General features: G+C 44.2%; 1 protein-coding gene across 1 annotated transcript in view; it reads left to right on the top strand.

The window, feature by feature from the left end:
* Positions 1 to 20,274, top strand: part of UNC5D (unc-5 netrin receptor D) — a 1,369,357-nt gene that overhangs the window by 1,080,810 nt on the left and 268,273 nt on the right. Inside the window, exon 10 of the mRNA XM_078666140.1 lies at positions 10,264 to 10,641. Within this exon, the coding sequence (XP_078522266.1) occupies positions 10,264 to 10,641 (378 nt within the window). The remainder of the gene's footprint in view (positions 1 to 10,263; positions 10,642 to 20,274) is intronic.

Below are 20,274 nucleotides of genomic sequence, written 5' to 3'. Positions count from 1 at the left end.
CTGCTCCAATAGAAACAGTACAGCCCAAATCACTCATTCAGAAGCATAAACATAAATGCTCAAGTATTGGCAAAGATGCAGAGAGCAACATACAAAGCTTGATGGACATCTGCTTAGTGAATGCACCATGGACAGAAGTTTGACTTATTGGCTCCTACATTTTGATTGACTATCATATTGTAAAGAGTTGTAAAATGAATTACTTCGAAGGTGCTCCTCCATTTTGTCAAGCAATCTCTTAAGCCTAAAAATGATGAAGCAGATGTTAAGAGAGACAGGGAGATATTTGCTGGATGGTACTGTACAACCCTTTTCTCGGTCTTTCAGAGTGTCAGTATTAACATTATCCCTACCGTTCCTTTCCTTTGTAAATCCTTGAGATTGGAACTTCTCTGAAATCTGACCTTTTGAATCATTTGGATAAATTGTGGTGTGCACCTTACCACAGCAGCAAGAACTCTAATGAGATGTGCAAGCAATAGATAAGTATTACAGGAAACTGGGCTACGGGTTGGGGGTGAGACCCTACTCAAACTGCAAACATAATCGTTGTTAGGTTGAAGTCACAAGCAAACCCCAAATCAACCTGTGCTCAACCCTCTGGTACCTTGGCACAGAGCACTTAGTCTTAACTTACAGGCAATATGTTAAGTATTTGAGCAACACTTCCAGCAGTAATATAAGGAAAACACAAAACAAAATGGATCCAACCATAAATTAGAAAAATTGAGTAGACTTCAATAAATGAAACAAGGCTAAAATGACAAAATCTAATCAGTAGATCTTGAGATATGCAATTTTAAAAATTTAAGTAAAGCTTGTTCCAAAAAGCCTGAAGCACCAATCGTGGTTATCTGTGTGTGTGAGAGTGGAAGAAATTCACAAGTTCAGGCCGACCACGATGAAACGCACATCAGATACAGAAACCAGGTTAGTCCTGCTGAAAATTCACCATCTCAGTCCAGTGCAAAGAGTCCAATTTGCAGTGGAGGAGCCTGCAAGGAGCAGGGAAGCATAGTTGATGGGCGTCAATGTAGCACGATGAGTATGCCGGGCGTCCCTGACGGGCGTTGCTGTACAACAAAGATCCTGTTGGTGTTGCAAATGGCTGGGGTGGTGTTTGCAAAGTGCTCTCCATGAGCACTCGATGCTGTAGCGTGAAGGGGTGATTCAACCTCGTGTTGGAGAGCTTTGAGAGTATCAAGACTTTGGCAACAACAGACCCGATCGTCAAGGGTTTGCTCCAGCTGGATCTGGGAGCTGATTCCAGTGGTGGGGAACCTTTTATGTTTCTGAAACACCTAGACCTTGCAGCCACTCAGGGAATCCTGGTTTTGGGTGCAGGTCCAAATCCCTCTTACTCAGGCAGGATGGTAGCAGGGCAGCAACCCAGCAAGGCAGCCTTCCAGCAAGGTAGTAGTCCAGCAGGGTAGCAGTCCAGCAGAGGGGCAGTCCTTTCAGCAGCAAAAACAACAGTTGATGTACAGAATGCAGAACAATGTCATAGATTCACCCCAGTACAGAGATCTGGGCCTCAATCCATAATTTATTTGCTCACCACACCACCCCAGTTCAGACATGGCCATATGCAAATCAGCCTTGACCCTGTGCCTCATGGGAACAGTCCAGCCCGAACTGCCAAGCCATATCTTCCCTGGACCGGAATCAAGCATTCTAGGACCGGTTTCTGGCTATCAGCCGCCATGAGCCAGGAAAGCTTGACTCCAGTGGCGTGGAGAGCACGGGACTCACGTCTGAGCATACCCGTCCCACTCGGGGTGACAAATGCAAAAACAACAGTTGATGGACAGACTGCAGAACAATGTCATACATTCACTCCAGTACAGAGATCTGGGCCTAAATCCATCGTTTTTTTGCTCAAAACACCACCCCAGTTCAGACATGGCCATATGCAAATCAGCCTTGACCCTGTGCCTCATGGGAAAAGTCCAGCCCGAACTGCCAAGCCATCTCTTCCCTGGACCGGAATCACGCGTCCTAGGATCCGTTTCTGGCTATCAGTCGTCATCAGCCTTGATAGCTGGAGTCCAGTGGCGTGAAGAGCACGGGGCTTTGTTCGCCCTAAGTTGGCAGGGTATGCCCAGACGTGGGTCCCTTTCTCACTTTGCCACTGGATTCAAGTTAGCCTGGGATACGCTTCTTCTGTCATCCCTTTTAAGTCCACAGGTTTCCTGCCTTCCCTGCCATGGCTCAAGACTGGCTACAGGGGGAATGTAGCTCATTGTGTGGAGGCAAGACACAGCTATTCAAGTATAAGTAGGGTTGGGCCCAGCTCCGTCCTTCCATTCTGCCAGTGATAACCCATCCAGGCACCCCTAAGATCTCTATTGTGCGTGGCTGTCTAGGAGGAATACACAAAACCCAGCTGTCAGCTACACCCAGACATGTGACCCAGGGACAGGCTGTTGGCACCAAATGGCTAAAGCAGGAAAATGGCAACTCTCTAAAACTGGCATTTTCATAATTAAAAATCTGACTGTACCATAAGATAGGATTTTCCAAAGACACCAAACATGAACTGGGAACCTGTTCCTATTTGGAAACTATAGCTTATTAAATGTAATAGTGTTACACCCCCCCCCCCATGTTATCCTATGGAAGAGGTTTGCCGTGCAATAGTGAAAACACATTTAAGAGTTTTCACTACCAGTACATGTCAAACTTAAGGGTCCATGTCCAACTTTTTTAATCTGCACCCTGTGCTGTTAAGAGCTTACTTTGTGGGAGAGGTGTGGCGCCGCGGCCAGGGCGACTGACGCTGGAATCTGGGGACCACGGTTCAATCCCCGGCTCCGGCAGCAGGTTAGCCCAGCACCATGTGACTCTGGGCAATAGCTCGCTTAATCTTCCCGACGGCCCCCAGCGCCTAGAGACCCTTACGGGTGATTGTGCGCTTTACAAATGTGGACTTTTTTACTTTACTTTAGGGGTGACTTATATGTATTAAAATAGAAGGTTTGGTCCTAGCAAAAGCTTTATTTTGCAAGGTCGAAATGGCAGTTTAAAACGGCACACAATGGCTACAGTGGTTGGTCTGAGGCGTGTTTAAAAGTCCCAGGCCCCCTAGTAGCATTTCATTTACAGACCCTGGGTACACATAGTACCATTTTACTAGGGAATTATAAGTAATTTTAATATGCCAATTGGGGATAAGTCAATGTTACAATGTTTTAAGGAGTGAGCACCTGCACTTTAACACTGGTTTGCAGTAGAAAATTGTGCAGAGTCCAAAGGCCAGTGAAAACAAGGTCAACAAAATGGAGGAGGAAGGCAAAAAGTTTGGGGGAAGACCACCCTAAGGCTGATGGATCTAACAAATATATTACAGCATAAACTAACATTGAACCCACTCTTGACCTGACCCTTTTTGCAGGGTTATCAGGGGTTACCCCAAAACCTTTTGCCTTCCTCCTGTATATTTTTTGACCTGTTTTTGTTGATTTTATGACTCTGTGCACTTTACCACTGCTGATCAGTGCTAACATGCTTGTGCTCTCTCCTGTAAATGTGGTAAGATTGGTCTACACCTGTTTGGCATATTTAATTTGCCTACAAGTTCCTTGTACAGTGGCATCCCATGTATCCAGGACCTGTAACTTAAATGCTACTAGTAGACCTGCAGCGCTGCTTGCACTATCCACAGACACAGACTTTCAAACCTGTCTCAGGCCTCTGCCACTGTAGGGCCTGTGTGTGCAGTTTACTGTCACAATGACGTGGCTTTTAAAGTGTTTGCAAAGTCTGAAACTCCCCTTTTACTACATATAGGTCACCCCTAAGGTAGGCCTTAGGTAGCCCTATGGGCAGGGTGCTGTGTAGGTAAAAGGTTGGGCATGTGCCTTTGTTGTGTAGCATGTCCTGGTAGTGACAAACAGCATATTTGAGGCTGCTCCTCTCATAGATTTGTTTTGGAAATTCTCTAATACGTGTTTCAGTAGTGATTTCTGATATGAAAAAGGGTAGCATGACCAAGTTTGGTATGTTTAGAATAGTGGTATTATATTCTGCTTATTGGTGAAAGTGGATGTTTTTATTACTATATTAGAAATGGCTCTTTTAGAAGTGGGCATTTCTGTGTGCTTATGACTGTTTGGACCTAATTACAATGTAGTCGGAAAGCCTCCGACCAGCTGTCGGACAGAAAGCCTCGGAACGCTGGTCGGAGGCTTTCTGACCAGCATTGTAGGTTTAAACTGCAACCGCAACATAAATATGCCGGCGGTCAAAGATTAAACCGTCCAGGGAATCCAACGCTGTAACAAAAGGCTTAAGAAGCCAATCGGCCAGTTAGAAAGGCCTCTTAATCCCTTAAGGATGGCGTTTTCGCAGTTAGGATTATGATGTCGGTTTCCGACAGCCAATCCATGTCTGCATTTCCGACATCGATTGGATGTCGGAAAATCATTTTGGGGGCCCTATTGGGGCCCCCTGGCCTTCCGTATTTGGCCCTAGAGGGCACCTATGGTGTCCCCCTAAACATCCCTGCACTGTGTGACAGGCACCCTGGGGTACCTGACACATGGTTTAGGGATATTTGAAAACGTCAATTTTTCAATGAGAGCTTGTACTGTGGGCGGTTTCATCCTGCCACACATGCTCCTATTGAAAAATTGATGTTTTCGACAGCATCATGTTTAGTCGCATCCAAATAATGTGGTCGGAACTGCCAACCTGAGGTCGGTTGGTTCCCAAACTGCACCGGTGTCGGTCGGAGGCACCTTCGACCAACATCGTAATTAGGGCCTTTGTGCTTTGCAGCCTGACTCCAACCAACCTCTGCTTTAGACTGACCAGGGCCTGTTTTGTGCATTTGCTCTAGGCAGTCACAAGGGGGGTTGAGGCCTGTCCTGCCTTTCCTGGGTGATTTATAGCCAGGCTGAATAGACCTGGTCTGCAATTAGAATGGTGGGAGGTGTTGTCACCTGAACCTGAATAGGTCTGTGCCCACCTTTCACAATGCAGTCTCCGGCCCCCTGTAGTGTGTCTGGAGACAGGGATTGGGATTGAATGGGGCTGTTGTTGACTTCTGAAGCTTGTTTGAATTACCCCCAGAACAAAGACTATGCGGGTAGAAGTATAGAGGCTGTGACCCCAAGATGTTAAGAAACTGCGTGGGACTTGTAACCAGCTGCTGTTGGCTCTACAGACTGACCCGCTGCCAGAAGGGCTACTAAGTTGAAAAGGGGAACATCCTTTACCACGAAACATTTACAACGTGGTACCATTACCACGCAACTTTTACAACGCAATTCGTTACAACGAATTGCGCTGGGGGTGCTCTAGGATAGGGAATAGTTTTATTTACTATCCAACACCTTCCCTACTATCCACGGGGACTGGAGTTGGAATAGTAAATTAAACTATTCACTATCCAGCGCCCCCCAACCCAAGTCGGTGTAACGACTTGCGTTGTAAAACTTGCGTCGTAAAGGCATGCGTTGTAATAGCATGCGTTGAAACATCATACATCCAGCTGAAAATGGACTCACTGGATTGATTTGCTGAGTATTGCCTTGCTGCTATCCTGTTCTCTGATGCTGGACTGCCTAGGCACTGCTGGACTGCCAGGAGAAACCGGTCTTAGTTGCCTCTAGGGTGCTGGCCTCTCTGTCTCCTGCTACATGCCTTGTGTCGCCTACCAGTGTCCTCCCAGGGGCCCAAAGCATGGTGGGCATTGGTTGCTGCCCCTGGCCACTGAAAACATAGTGTATGGTGAACGTTGCTCACAACTCGAAGAAAGTGCATGTAGGGGCACCTGGCTGCCGCGAAGGTAGCTGCACGGGGTAAGCTTCGATGGAGGCCCCCGCTCATGGAATAACAACGGTCAGATTACTGCATTGTCCCTAATTGGAGGACAGGTCTTCCTGCACTCTCCATTATGAGCCTGGGACTGCCAGATAGTACTATAGTCACTGTAGTAGGCCGGCAGGTGCCATGTAACCTACACTTGGTGCTCACACTAACGCAAAACATGTCAAAGAAGCGCAGGTGTGCTGGATGTGTATGGAGACTACTTTTACTGGGGAGATGGTGATGTTATGATGATTCCTATATCGTGTGTAATTCCGTTATTATTTTCTTTATTGATTGGTTAAAACCATTACAAATGAAAACTTGATGATTCCTATATGACCTACAGTTGACTTCTTAATATGTATGCCCTGATGTTGTTATGTCTGTTGTGTTTCCTCACATTTATAGGATTGGCATAGCATGCCCAACAGCCATGATTTATGTATGACCTAACCCGCATTCTAGGTGCTTATGTGTTAGAATATATGTCATTTTTGCCTTGCATGGTCAAGTTAACGAGAATTATTTCAGGATTCGCCTTTTATGTGCAGTAAGGGTGTTTTCATGACATGTGCAACTTATAAGTCTTTCCTTTATTGCACTACTTTTTGATGTTATGACAATTGCCTAGTTGGCAAAGTGATTTATGGTTTATGTGATTGTAGTCTATGTGTTATATTCAATATAGTGTTTCACTGTTGTGTGTGTGTGTTGCACAAATGCTTTACACATTACCTCTGGGAATAGCCTGACTGCTATACCAAGCTACCAAGGGGGTGAGCAGGGGTTGTCTTGGGTGTGTAACTTCCTTACACTGACTAGCGTGGTGGGTTCTGCCTGGTTTAGGTGCATACACTAGCCAGTTTAAGTTTGTTTTTATTGCACAATTATTTAAAATCATTGCAATATGCAAAAATACGAAAGACAGAAATAGAGACATTCGAGACTGTTAAAAACTAAAACTAAACAATAAGTGGGAGGGAAGGAAAAGTAAAAAGACAAGGAAAGTCAGAGATCGGTTACTTGCAAAGAATTAAATTCAGGCATTACACAGAGGGAAAAGTCATGGAATTAATTTCGGTAATGAATTTGACAAAGCGGGTCGCCATTTGAGGCGAATCCCCCCTCATACATTCCTCAAGTGCTTCTTGACATGTCCTGATACCAAGAAGGCGCCAAATTGGTCTCAGCCAGAATATTCTTTGTGGCCGCAATTGGTGGCAAATGCACAAAATGTGAATTAAGTTTTCCTCTCCCCGTTTGCAAAACCGGCATTGGGAGGAGGCTCCTATCTTATATCCTTGCCCAAACTTGTATGCTTTCAGCGGAATTAGGCCAAATCGGAATCTCATTAGCTGGTGCTTAATATACGGTTTCATTGCTGATGCAAGATAAGATGGAAGATGCATACACTAGCCAACCAGAAACCTTTTTCTAACAAACGCCCTCTCCAAAGACAGATCAGGCTCATTTTTACGACCTCTATCCTCCTTAGCTGGGCCATGCAAGGACAAACCAATAGTTATGCACCCACAAGAGAGTTAACGAGCAAGGGGTACTAGATGACGCATGCAAGGAGCTTATATTGATCCATTGTCATAGGGCAGTCATAGCCCCTGTGTACTACAAATAACTTGCATAATCAATACTACAAAGCAGGCCACAAGTCGCCATGAGGGCAAGACAAAATGCCAAAATAAATGCATTCAGCCATACATTACGAATCTCAGTCTGTCGGTCCGAATGAAGCGTCTTGAATTAAATCAAGCCAAGTGTGCATGGTCTCAATGAACAGGACAAAGCCATGTTTGAGAGTTTTTGAGGCATAGCCAGCAGGGAGTCCCTTAGTATGGCTATTCATGAACACCTGTGTAGATGCATTGTGAGCATATGCTGCTACTCTGCAACTAGTAAGTGAGGTTTTCTGCATTTGGTGTGCTTAACTGGTAAAGAAGTGACTTTGTACCTCCCTTGCTGAGCCAGACTGTCGCTTTAAACCACTGGACATGACCATTGCTGGTGCCTCTATCACTTTCCACAGCTCCTTGAGGTTATTTGCAGAGGCCTGGCAGGGCTTCGAGAGTGCAAGAGAGAGGGCGTGAGCAAGAGATCAGAGAGGGAGAAGAGTGGGATTCGTGAAGGACAGATAGAGAATGGATGGATCAGGTAGAGAGAGCTAGAAGAGGAAGCAAGGGGGGCTGGTTTGAGCATTTTTGCAAGGACTGCTTTTGCTTCCCCAGTCTGTCCCTGCTTTAGGCATGCCCTAGTATGGTTACTTATCAACTGTCATTGCTTCACTATGACTTATCTTCTAACCTTTATATCTTTGACTGCTATCTTGCTTGTGATCCGTCGGGTTCCCTCTGTTTGCAACAAAGTGCAATATTTACATTATACGTGAGGCAACCATTATTATGATATATATATTGTATTTTAACATTTCCATCTGTATTTATCCATATTTAGTTTTTGGCCATTTTACTGGTATTTTTTCATTTTTATTTTATGTTTTCAGAATAAATTGAGTTGGAAAATTGTGTATTTACACATTTAATTAACTGATAAACATGCACTCATATTTTGGTGCCTGTTGCGTTTTAACCAATTAAGCAAGCAAATAGAACAACACGCTACTCCGAAAGGGAAATACAAATATATGTTAACATGTGCCTGTGTTTAAGGTAATCTCATTACGTTTTATAATCCCCATGGTGCCTATCTGCTTAGCAGTTGGTCTGGAATTCCTTTAGGACAACAAGGAGAGTCACTCACAAAAAGCACTTTTTTTTGTCTTTGTTCGCTTTTAAAAATAAATACAGACAGGAAATAGATTGATTTTTGTCTGTATTTATCTGTTAAAAGCAGTAAAGATGGAAAACTAGAAACCTTAATTATAAGTAATTCTATATCATTGAGAAAAGAATGTCATGCAGTAATAATGTCCATGTAAGATAAATGTCTCCACTATGTTATGAAGAAGTTGGGCGACAAGATAACTGTGTTTTCCTCAATCTAGTTTTAAAATAATACCCCTTCTCTTCTTGTTTGTCACGTAACTACTACGTTTACCTGCACCCTGTTGTGGTATTTCCCAAGCATTGCAAGTAGAGGTTCTCCATGTTATGTCACTGTACCAGTTTGTGCAACTTCCAGTACCACTGAAAATTTCAGATTTGTAAATGTTGTGCCCATTGCTTAGTTTCTACTGGTGTTTGCATATAGTTGCAAGTGATGGGAGCAGCTACTCACTTTGGGGAACTGGAACTTATTTTTCAACATCAGACTTTGACCCACAGCAAAAGATAGAAAGGCGGATCAGAGAAAAGGTAGAAAACCTAGCCAGGAAAAGGTAAAATAGGGATGGAAAAGGACCCGTAAAAGTAAATTTATGAGACAGAAAGTGTAGAGTAGTAAAAGAAAAAGACAAGAAGTTGAATTAGAATTAAGTAGAATTGGTATTCATCAACCACAGCATCGAACAGCAGCCTGCAGCAGGCTCCTAGGATAAACTTTGGGGCCCTGCCATTATGGTTTTTTGTGCTATTATTCAAATACAGGGTTTGCTGGCCATTCTTGTTTGATAATAAAATCCCATCCAAGCATATTTGGTCAGACTCCTCGGAAGGCAATAAGCAGAAACCAGAGGTCTACGTACCAGTAAAAATATGTTGTTGAAAGTCTTGAGCAAATTCTTTTAGTTCCACACAATGATTGGTTCAAAATTGCAGTAGTAGTAGTACAAGATGGTTAGATAATGTGAAGCATTTATACTATGTTATGTTATGTGGAATTTATAAAGCACGCAGCCACTCAAAAGAGTCTCCCGGTGCTTACAGAACAGTAAGAGCAAAAGAGAGCTATCTACTGTACAAAGAGACCGGTTTTTAAGCTTTTTCCTGAAAAGTCGGCTGAAGATTTTCAATCTTTTTCACCAGTTGTTACAACTATAGTAGATCTACCGCTTCAATGAGCTCTTGATCCAGCAATTAAGTGAGTGCTATAAAATTGGAACCTGGTGGATGGCTGAGCTTGAGGTACAGGAGAGGAGATTCAATAAATTGACATTGCACATTTTCTCCCCTTCAGGGTAATGCTCATGTTCTAAGAGGACTTGTTTGTAAGGTAGAATATGCCAGTTAGTAGAGCTATCTGAAATCGCCCCAATCATTTTATTATAGTGTTTATACACCTTCCATTGATAAGTTATCACTCATTCTTTGCACTAAGTACGTACTACACTGGACAGGCAGTGGTAAATTTACCATGGCGTCTCCAGTCATATACATCTTGATACTCACTGGCTGATCTGTGATCCATCCCTCACCATACACATTTTTTAGGTTGTCATTCAATTACAGTGCTTTATTTTTAATTGTACATACTATATAGCTGCATCTTCAAAATGGTGCTTGTCTGCATTAATGTCATATTCTCCCTTCCTTCCACTAGGAAACTCCCTTCTTCTGAACTCATCCCTGCAGCCTGACATGACGGTGAGCAGGACTTACAGCAGACCCATCTGCTTCCAGGACCCCATGGACAAGGAACTCATCAACGACTCATCCATTTTCAATCCTCTGACGGACATTAAGGTCAAGGTGCAGAGCTCATTCATGGTCTCGCTGGGGGTGACTGAGCGTGCAGAGTTCCACAACAAGACTCATTCTGGGACATTCCCCCACGGGAATAACCGGGTATTTGGTACTATAAACTCTCGGAACAAGGCACCATACCTCCAGAATCTCTCATCCATCACGTCACGGCCTGAAATGAGGACTAGTGGCGTCTTTGGGCATCATGGTGGACGATTAGTTCTGCCCAATACAGGTGGGTATGGTTAATAACAATGAGAGGACATTTCCTAAAACATGCACTATCACCGTAAGGCCTGCACACTTACCTTTAGAGATGTAACTTTTGGAACGTAACATGTTGGCACAGTGTTGGCTGTGTTTACCTTTAGCGAAGTGGCTATACAAATTCTTATCACTTGGGGATATATTCTCACTTCTACCAAAAAAAATATATATATAATTTTAAAGTGTACTCACAACTTGGGTTAGAAAATGTGTTATTGGTGGCTGATAGATCTCAGTAACTGAGAGAAATGTTTGTTTGAGCTCACTGGTAGTACAAGCTGCTATTACTGAAAGAAAGGAAAAATAGCATGGAGTCAAGTCAAGTCAAGTCAGAGAATTTATATAGCGCACTACATACCCAGAGGGTCTCAAGGCGCTTAGGGAGGGGAGGAGGATTACTTGTCAAATATCCACGTTTTAAGTTGCTTTCTAAATGCTAGGTGGTTCTGGGTAAGGCGAAGGTAGGTGGGGAGTGAGTTCCATGTTTTAGCTGCCAGGTATGAGAAGGATCTGCCTCCCATGGTGGTCTTGTTGATGCGGGGTACAGTGGCGAGGGCTTGGCTGGAAGAACGTAGTTGGCGGGTGGGGGTGTAGAAGGACAGTCGTGAGTTGAGGCATTCTGGTCCGATGTCGTAGAGTGATTTGTGTGCGTGGGTTAACAGTCGGAAAGTGATCCTCCTATTGACGGGTAGCCAGTGGAGGTCTTTCAGGTGGCCAGAGATGTGTTCGTTACGCGGGATGTCTAATATGATCCTGGCTGAGGCGTTTTGGATTCGTTGGAGTTTCTTCTGGAGTTTAGCGGTAGTACCTGCGTAGAGGGTGTTTCCGTAGTCCAGTCGGCTCGTGACCAGAGCATGGGTGACTGTTTTTCTGGTTTCGGTGGGGATCCAACGAAATGTTTTTTTGAGCATGCGAAGAATGTTGAAGCAGGATGAGGATACGGCGTTGACTTGTCTGTTCATTGAGAGAGAAGAGTCCAGGATAACGCCTAGGTTCCGTGCGTGGTCTGTCGGGGTGGGTGCTTTTCCAAGGGCTTCCGGCCACCAAGAGTCGTCCCATGCAGAGGGGGATGTACCTAAGATGAGGACTTCTGTTTTATCTGAGTTCAGTTTCAGACGGCTTTGTTTCATCCATTCGGCAACTTCTTTCATTCCTTCGTGTAGGTTTGTTTTGGCGGTGCTGGGGTCATTGGTGAGAGAAAGGAGGAGGGCAAGCTGCAGATATCATCTAGAAAGATGCATCTTAGGAAACGTAGTTTGTTAAGAATGTAGACCATGTAATATATCAGATTTCGAAATGTGCTTAGATTACACAAGATACTCATTCTCTCACAGAGCTTTGGCACATTTGTTCATTGAGTGTCTTCGAGTGGTAGCAAATTTAAATATGCGAAACCACTACAGGACAGCAACTGCACCATTGGCTTTGTTAGGATTAGGAAACCATCACTAGTGTATCCATATGCTGTAGGAAGACATTGCAAATCAAGAGCCCAAGCCAACATCCATCTAACTGCAGACTGTGTATGCATGGACCAGTCAGGTATTGCCTGACCTCAGCATTGAAGCCATTGTGATGCTGTGCAATCTAATCGTAACCGCATACATGTTATATGTGCTTTTTTTGACTACCCCTGTCATTGCATTGAAAAAAAGGACAAAACTATTTACTAAACATACGATTGAAACAATATCAGGTACACCCCGAGATCTCTTCTTTTGTCTACCTCACACTTTCTTTTTTTATATAATTTAATGCCATATTTCAATGTGCAAAACAGGCTTATTGGATATTTTCCATGTTGTTGCATGGACATAAAAGGTTGGAAATCATTACTGGTAGCCACAAAGTTTACCCAATGCCAGGTAGTTCACTGGAAAGGGAAAGAGGTGAATTCTGGGAGATCGAAGGAGAGCACACTGGACATTACATGCTGATCCAATTGATGCAGTTACTAAGAAGACTGCAAGCCGTAACCACTAGCGGTAATGTTCCGAAGAAGATTATCAATTTCTAAATGTACATTTTTTAATCATACATGACTTTCTTTTCCAATAATAACTTTATGATATCACATTCTCATATCCAGTCATGCTTTTCGCCCTAAGGTGATCTTTGGAATAGGACAGTCTGCTCTTTTAACCTTAATTATTATGATAATTTGGATGACAATGGGGTAGTCAGGCTGGAATGCCTTCTTTGCATTAGAATTTTATGAAAATATTTCGGAAAGAAATGGTGTGGAAAGGAGCTGTGATATGCTTTTTGTTCATCTTCTCACACACAACAGGCAGGGCTCCCTTGAACTGCAGTCTTGTTCGACAAATTTGTTGCAAACTAAAAATCATATTGTTCCAAATACTAGGAGTGGGCGAACATCTCCGTCCCGCCCAGGGAATGTGCGGAGATTTACCCCTTCCGCCTTGCGCAAAGAAGGCAGAGAAACGAGGCAAATCTCCGCACATTCGGGGACGGAACGGAAGTTGGCCGCCCGCCTCCTGCCCGCGTCCCTCCCGCCCCCGGCCAGCTGTATTAAATGATAATTAAAAGCCTAAAATTAAATTTAAATAAAACTTACCTTATTGCGGGCGCATCCTTGCCCATCGCGGCCTCATCTGGGAATTGCGCATGCACGGGAGCCTGCGCATGCGCATTCCTCGCCAGGAAGGCGCACGCGCAGGTTCCCGCGCATGCGCAGTTCCAAGAAGAAGGCGCGATGGGCAAGGATGCGCCCGCAATAAGGTACATTTTATTTCAATTTAATTTTAGGCTTTTAATTATCTTTTAATACGGCGTACGGGAGGCGGGCGGCGGGCTGGCGTCGCGTAACGGAACTTTGCAGAGCGGTACGGAGATTGCTTCAATCTCCGTGCCTCTACGCGAAAGTCCCTTACGCGACTTCCGCCCACCCCTACAAAATACTACGAAAGCCGGTTGTCTCACAACACAGAAAAACGTTAAAAAAATGTTTTTAAAAAAACGCTGGAACGATTTAGTAATTTCGTACCTTATGAAGTTTACATAGAAGCAGAAAAGATGCTGTTCGCTGGGAATGTAACTTTGTTGCTGCAGTGCAGGGCAGGGATATGCAGCCACCGGCCTTGCTTTGGAGGCTCTCCCCCCACGCTGCAACTCTCAGAGTTTAGTTCAGCCGTGGCCAGTGCAGGTAAGAGTGGTGGGGCAGTGGGGCCGGGTGGGGGGTTATTTCAACGGATGATGATGATAATTATTTATTTAATTTACCATCGCCATCGTCTGTCGACATTCCCCAACCCGGCCCTACCACTCTTAACTGCACGATCCGGCGGCCGGTTTAGCTTCCAAGATTGCTGAAAGCAGATGACACAGTTGATGGCTGTGATTTTGTTCCGCGATGTCACCTCAGTGGTAGCAGGGAATCACAATGGGATCCACTTGTCAGCATCAACTCTTTTCCTAGATCCCAGTGGTCTTCTCTGGGGCTTCTATAGGGTCGGACTGACCAATAGGGCAATCAGGCAGTGCTGAAGAGCTGATCCTATCGGTCAGTGTGGGGGCCTCGTTTTTTTTAGCAGTTTGTGGGCCTGTTTTATGATCTCTTAGGCCTTTTTTTACTGTTGATTTCCCTGATAGTACCTCAAACATTGCCTGCACCAAGCTCAAATGCATGCAGTTTTACACATCTTACAAAACATTAATACAGCATGTCTGTGCAGGTTCAAAACTGCATGAATTTTCAAATAATGGTCCCTTTTTTAGCTATCTATTTTACTAATCAGGAAACTTTCAATTTGGCACCTGAACCTATTTTTTTCACAGTCTGATTCTGGGCTTCTAGGATTGTCGTACATAGAGCGTGGCACAATTAAAACTATAATCCGAGGAGTATGATGGTTCCACCCATTATGTACATTAGCGCAAATATTAGACAGTTTTTAGCAACTCCAGCTCTGGCTAATTTGGGAAACTTTCTTGTTGTAAATGAATTAGGAAATCTCCAGAATTTGCCAAGCTATGTAGGCATTATTAAAAATCCCCCCTGCCCATAGTAAATAATTATCTTGCTTAATTCCACCCCGTCTCCTTTCACAAGTAAATCAACAATGAAAAATCTAAAATTGCCTCTTGTAAAAACAACTAGAGCCTAAAATCCAATCTAGGAAAGCAGAAAGAACATGGAGGATCAAATCAGATCGTGTCAAAAATAAACATTTACATTTTGCTGAGACATCTATAAAACAGAACTGAAAGTACTAAAGAACATTTCCCTTTATAAGAACAGCCCTTAGTCAATAACTGATTTACAGATTTGAGATTTTGCAATTCCTCCTCTTCTTCCACTCGAACATTCTACAAGGAACTTGCCGCTTTCTATTTCTAATCAGAATCATTAATTATATATACAATTATATATGGGTAACAATGAGTTATGGGGATGCTGTTTCCCAAGCGATTCTGAGTGACATCAAATAGACAACGAGCGTGAAACTCATGTTCTTCCAGGGGAATACTGATCAAAGTCATAAGCACTGAATAGTCCTGCCCACGTGCGGTGACCCCGGAGCATTAACAAAAAATATATGCATATAAATATCTATATGTATATTAATGCATGTTTAAACAAACCTGAGACTAGTCCTGTGAAAACATACATCAATATATATATATATATATATATATATATATATATATATATATATATAATATGCATATATAATATACACACTGTATATAAATATGCAGCCTAAAGCCCAAAATGAGGCTAAAATATGCCAATATTACATTGTTTTTTAATTTAAAATAAATCAGATATAACCACATTTTCATGACATAGAATGTACTCTTAACTGGTTTGAACATAGCCTTTATTTTCAATGTAAAAGGCAAGGTGCTAGTAGGCAGATTAGCCCAGAAGGCTGCATATAGAACACTGATAAAAAAAACTGGCAGAGTGACTTTAAGACCTCCAGGCTCCCATCATGCCCCACAGGTGACAGTTAGGTCAGTTCTCTTTTTTAGGCTCCTTCTGTGAGGATCCGGGAGAATTGAGCTAGTCAGTTAGTGGATTTCTCTCACTAATTGGTTTTTTTTTAAGTTGAATTTTTTGACTACATTCGATGTCTTTTAGTACTAGCATTACTATTCCATTATTTTTCCTGACTTTCCAGCAATTTATTTAGTCAGAAATGCTAGCCTTGTTTAATGTGTCCTTCTTGTGGGGGAGAAAATGGTAAAATACGACCAACACTTGGTCTGTATTGTGTGCTTACTATTCTCACAAAGACCTGACAAGTGCTACGAATGCCAAGAGTTCTCCAGAAGGACCCTTTGCGAAAGGGAGAACATCAAACTGCATGCCGTGCAGGAGAGAGGAAAGGAATCTACAAGTGGCCTGGAAGACAATCGCTCCAAAGAGCCCTCCTCTCAAGTAAGGTCTGAGCACAAGAAAAAGGGGGGGAAAGAAGACATTGGTCGGATTTGCTGTCGGGGAAAAGATTGACGTTGAAAATACACCTATGTTCGCCATCAGCTTTTAAGTCGTCGGCAGGAAGACTTTTATCAAAGTCGACACCGAAGGACCTATTGCCGTAGAAGCGGACGACAACTGCCATGGCAAGTAAGTCCAACTCTAGGCATGAGTCAGCTTCTCATCGACCGACCTCGAGCCCGCCCCTCGGCAGTCACCGTCAAAGTCTCTGGTGCCGACATCAAGGACACCACCGACGTTGGGGACACCTCAGAGGTCGAAGACACCATCAACTTCAAAGGCTCTAATGTCGAAGGCACCGACAGCAGTAAGTCTTGCTCACAGACGTTCTGCTGCATCATTATCACCGACGGAAGGGCGAGGTCGATCATCGCCGTCGAGAAGATCGACGTCGAGAAGATCGCTGTCGAGACCTCTGTCCTCCCATATGTCTCCACCAGCTAAGAGACAGAGAATGAATCGATTACCAGTACCGATGTCGAGGGATCCTTTGACATCGAGGAAAATTCATGAGGTGGGAACTCAGGATATATCGTCTAAGAGGATGAAGTCGAGGAGTGCTTCATCCTCCCCGGGCTTGAGGATTGTTCAAATCACACCAGAGGGTTCCCTGGCTCAAGAACAGCATACACCTCCGATCAATCTATCCCTGAGATGGCTGAGGAGTGTGAAGGAGTGGAAAGTGCCAAGACATAGTCCTGGGTCTGACTATTCTCAAATATATTCTCCCTCCCATACTTCTGATAGGCAAGTGCACCCACCGACACCAGCCACAAGGTTGCCTCGGAGATCTCCAACTACAAGGAGAAATAGATCATGGTCACCTCTTAGGTGCTTCCAGTCTAGACCTTGACATCTCACGCCTCAAGCCCAGACACGCAGGTCTCCATCATGGTCTACTAATTCATCCAGATTTTCGGTGGCAGACTATTCTCCTACCTTGTCATCTACTCCTCCCATCAGAGTATCACCAGTGGATGACATGAAGTTTAACGAGGTCCTTTGTAGAGGGGCTGCAAAACTCAACATTGAGATGCCTTCATTGACTCCATCGACACCTTCATATTCAAGACTCTTCCTCACAGGTCTTCCACTAGACCTCTGCTCCATTTGGTTCCTGGGCTACAAGAACCAGCGCTACATACTTTTCTAACTCCAGCATCAATTGGAGCAGCGCCACCATGCATAATAAAGAAATGCAGAGCCCCAGAATAGGATCCACTGTTCATGAGGCCGGATCCTCCACCAGATTCTGTAATAGTGTCAGCAGCAAGCAAAACACACATGGGAGCTTCCTCCTCTGCACTCCCCCCTGATAAAGACCGCAAATCCATGGACTCCATTGGTAAGAGGATGTGTAACACCTCTGCCTCTAACATGAAAGTTGCTAGCACTTCCGCAATGTTGGGTTGATATGACCGTTCATTATGGGACTCACTTTCAAGGTTTACTGTCAAATTGCCTAAAGAAGATCGACAGGATTTTCAAGAGATCCTGCATGAAGGAGGGCTCGTAGCGAACCAGATCATAAATGCAGCAGATGTTGCATCAGACCTGGCAGCTCATGGCTATTCACATTGCATCTGTGCTAGGCAATCCTCCTGGCTGAGACTCACAGGCTTAAAACCAGAGGCCCAACGCATAATTCTTAACCTTCCCTTTAATGGTACCTCTCTTTTTGGCTCTCATGCAGATGATGAGATGTCCAGAATGAAGACAGAACTGGACACCTTGAAGGCAGTCGGTCTGGAGAAATGGAAGGACTTCAGACGTCAATTTCACCCTTATGACTGCCGCCAATACCAGCAGAAGGTTCAAACTCCTCACTGGTCAACGCACCAACATCATGCGAGATCACACTTTCATCAGTGATGGCCTGGACAAGGATGAGGGGCCTCTAGACAAACAACCCCTTTGGCAAAACAACAGCCCAAACAGTGAGTGCTCTGTTATCCATTCTGGTGGGGGGGGGAGTATAATGTTTCACTTGGACGAATGGCACAAGGTAACACAGAGAAACTGGGTACTCAATATTGTGCGAATGGGTACTCAGTCAGATTCAAATCACCACCACCTGTTATACCCCCTTGGAGATCTTCTGTACATCAGCTAAAGCTGCTTTGAGCGGAGGTCTCCCAACTTGTTACAAAAAAATGCCATGGAAAAGGTTCGCTGGCAACAACATCAGCAGGGCATTTATTCCTGTTACTTTTTGGTTCCAAACAAAGCTTCAAACAAGGAGTACAGACCTATACTCGATCTCAGACTCTTAAACAAATGTGTTCTCAGAGAGAGATTCAGGATGTTGTCCTACAACAAATTGTTCCACAAATCCACCAAAGACACTGGATGTGCTCCATAGTCCTTCAGGATGCCTATTTTACATTCCATTTTCTCGAAAGCACCGTAAATTGTTTTGATTCAAGATAGTCAGAGCACTTTCAGTACGCAGTCCCCCCTTTCAAACTCAAATCAGCTCCCCGCACTTTTTCAAAATGCATGGCGGTTGTAGCGGCTTCCCTGCAAAAACAAAAGATCTTCGTCTATCCTTATCTAGACAATTGCCTGCTCAAAAGTGCCTCTCCCAGTCTCCTGCAGGAACATCTACAATACTGCATTCAACTCTTAAATCATTTGGGTCTGTGCGCCAGTTTCAAGAAGTCTATTCTCAATCTAATTCAGAGGATCCAATATTTGGGCACGACCCTAGATGCCGCAAACGCAAGAGCGTGTCCTTCGGAGGAGAGACTATAATAAATACTCCACAAATGTCGTATCTCCTCCGCACACCTCATCCACGGCCAGGCAGGTATCCTCTCTGCTGGATTCAATGGCATCCTGCATATTCATTGTCTCAAATGACAGGCTACAGATGAGACCGTTACAACAGGCATTAGAGGATCAGTGGTCTCAAGTCTCCAACCGCTGGGAGGACACCATAACTCTTCCTCACGCAGTCAAAGTCTCAGTAATATGATGGATGCAGAGTCCTCATTTGCTGAAAGGAGTTCCATTCTAACAGGAACTACCCAAAAAAACACGCATCACAGATGCGTCCCTCCAAGGCTGCGGAGCTCACATGGGACCTCTTCAGATTCAGGGGATGTGGTCAGAAAAGGAAAGAACCTACCACATCAAAATGTTGGAACTAAGAGTTGTACATCTGGCTCTCAAAGTGTTCTTTCCTTCCATAAAGTCACGTCCCTGTTGGTTCAGATGGACAATACCAGAATGATGTACTACCTGAACAAACAGGGAGGGACAAGATCCAGCCACCTTGCGCCTCGAGGACAGCGATTTGGAAATGGCTACTGGCGAGTAACATGTCCATATCAACAAATCACCTCCCAGGTACCCTCAACATGCACGCAGACGATCTAAGCCGCAACCTCGTTGAAGCGCACATCTGGGTGCTAAAAGACGAGGTAACACACAACATTTTTCGGAAATGAGGTTATCCAGACATTGATCAATTTGTAGATGCAGCAAATGCAAAATGCCGTGCCTTCGCATACAGGTACCCTTAACCAGGCTCCAGAGGGAATGCAATTTTGATCGATTGGTCAGAGAAATTACTCTACGCTTTTCCACCAGTCCCTCTCATACCACTGGTGATCAACAAACTCTACAGATCCAGGGCCGAGATGATCCTGATCATGCCGGATTGCCTCTCCAGTGATGGTATCCAGACCTTCTACATCTTTCCAAGGTGCCACACAGGAGGCTGCCATGCCATCCAGATCTGTTAACCAGGTTTGGAGGGAAGGTCTCTTATCTCAACCTTCCATCACTGAGATTGACAGCATGGCTCCTGAGTTCCTCCAATATGGTCATCTAGGCCTCTCTCAGGACTGTATGCAGATTTTGAAGGAAGTGAGAAAGCTTTCTACGAGGAAATCATACGCTTTCAAATGGAAGCGTTTCTATCTGTGGTGTAGAGCCAACAGACATAATCCCGTCCTTGGTCAGGAACAGGTTATTCTCTCATACCTTTTAAACTTGGCTAGACCAGGCTTACAGTTCTCTTCCATTAAAGTACATCTAGCTGCAACTACAGCTTATAGAAAGTCCCCTACTCAGGCCTCTTTCTTTCAAATAGCAGTTGTTAAAGACTTCCTGGAAGGGGTAAGAAAC

This window comes from Lissotriton helveticus, chromosome 11 (genome assembly GCF_964261635.1).
Source record: "Lissotriton helveticus chromosome 11, aLisHel1.1, whole genome shotgun sequence".
Classification (NCBI taxonomy): domain Eukaryota; kingdom Metazoa; phylum Chordata; class Amphibia; order Caudata; family Salamandridae; genus Lissotriton; species Lissotriton helveticus.
The sequence above is the reverse complement of the archived record's forward strand: the minus strand, read 5'-3'. Positions and strand labels throughout refer to the sequence as shown.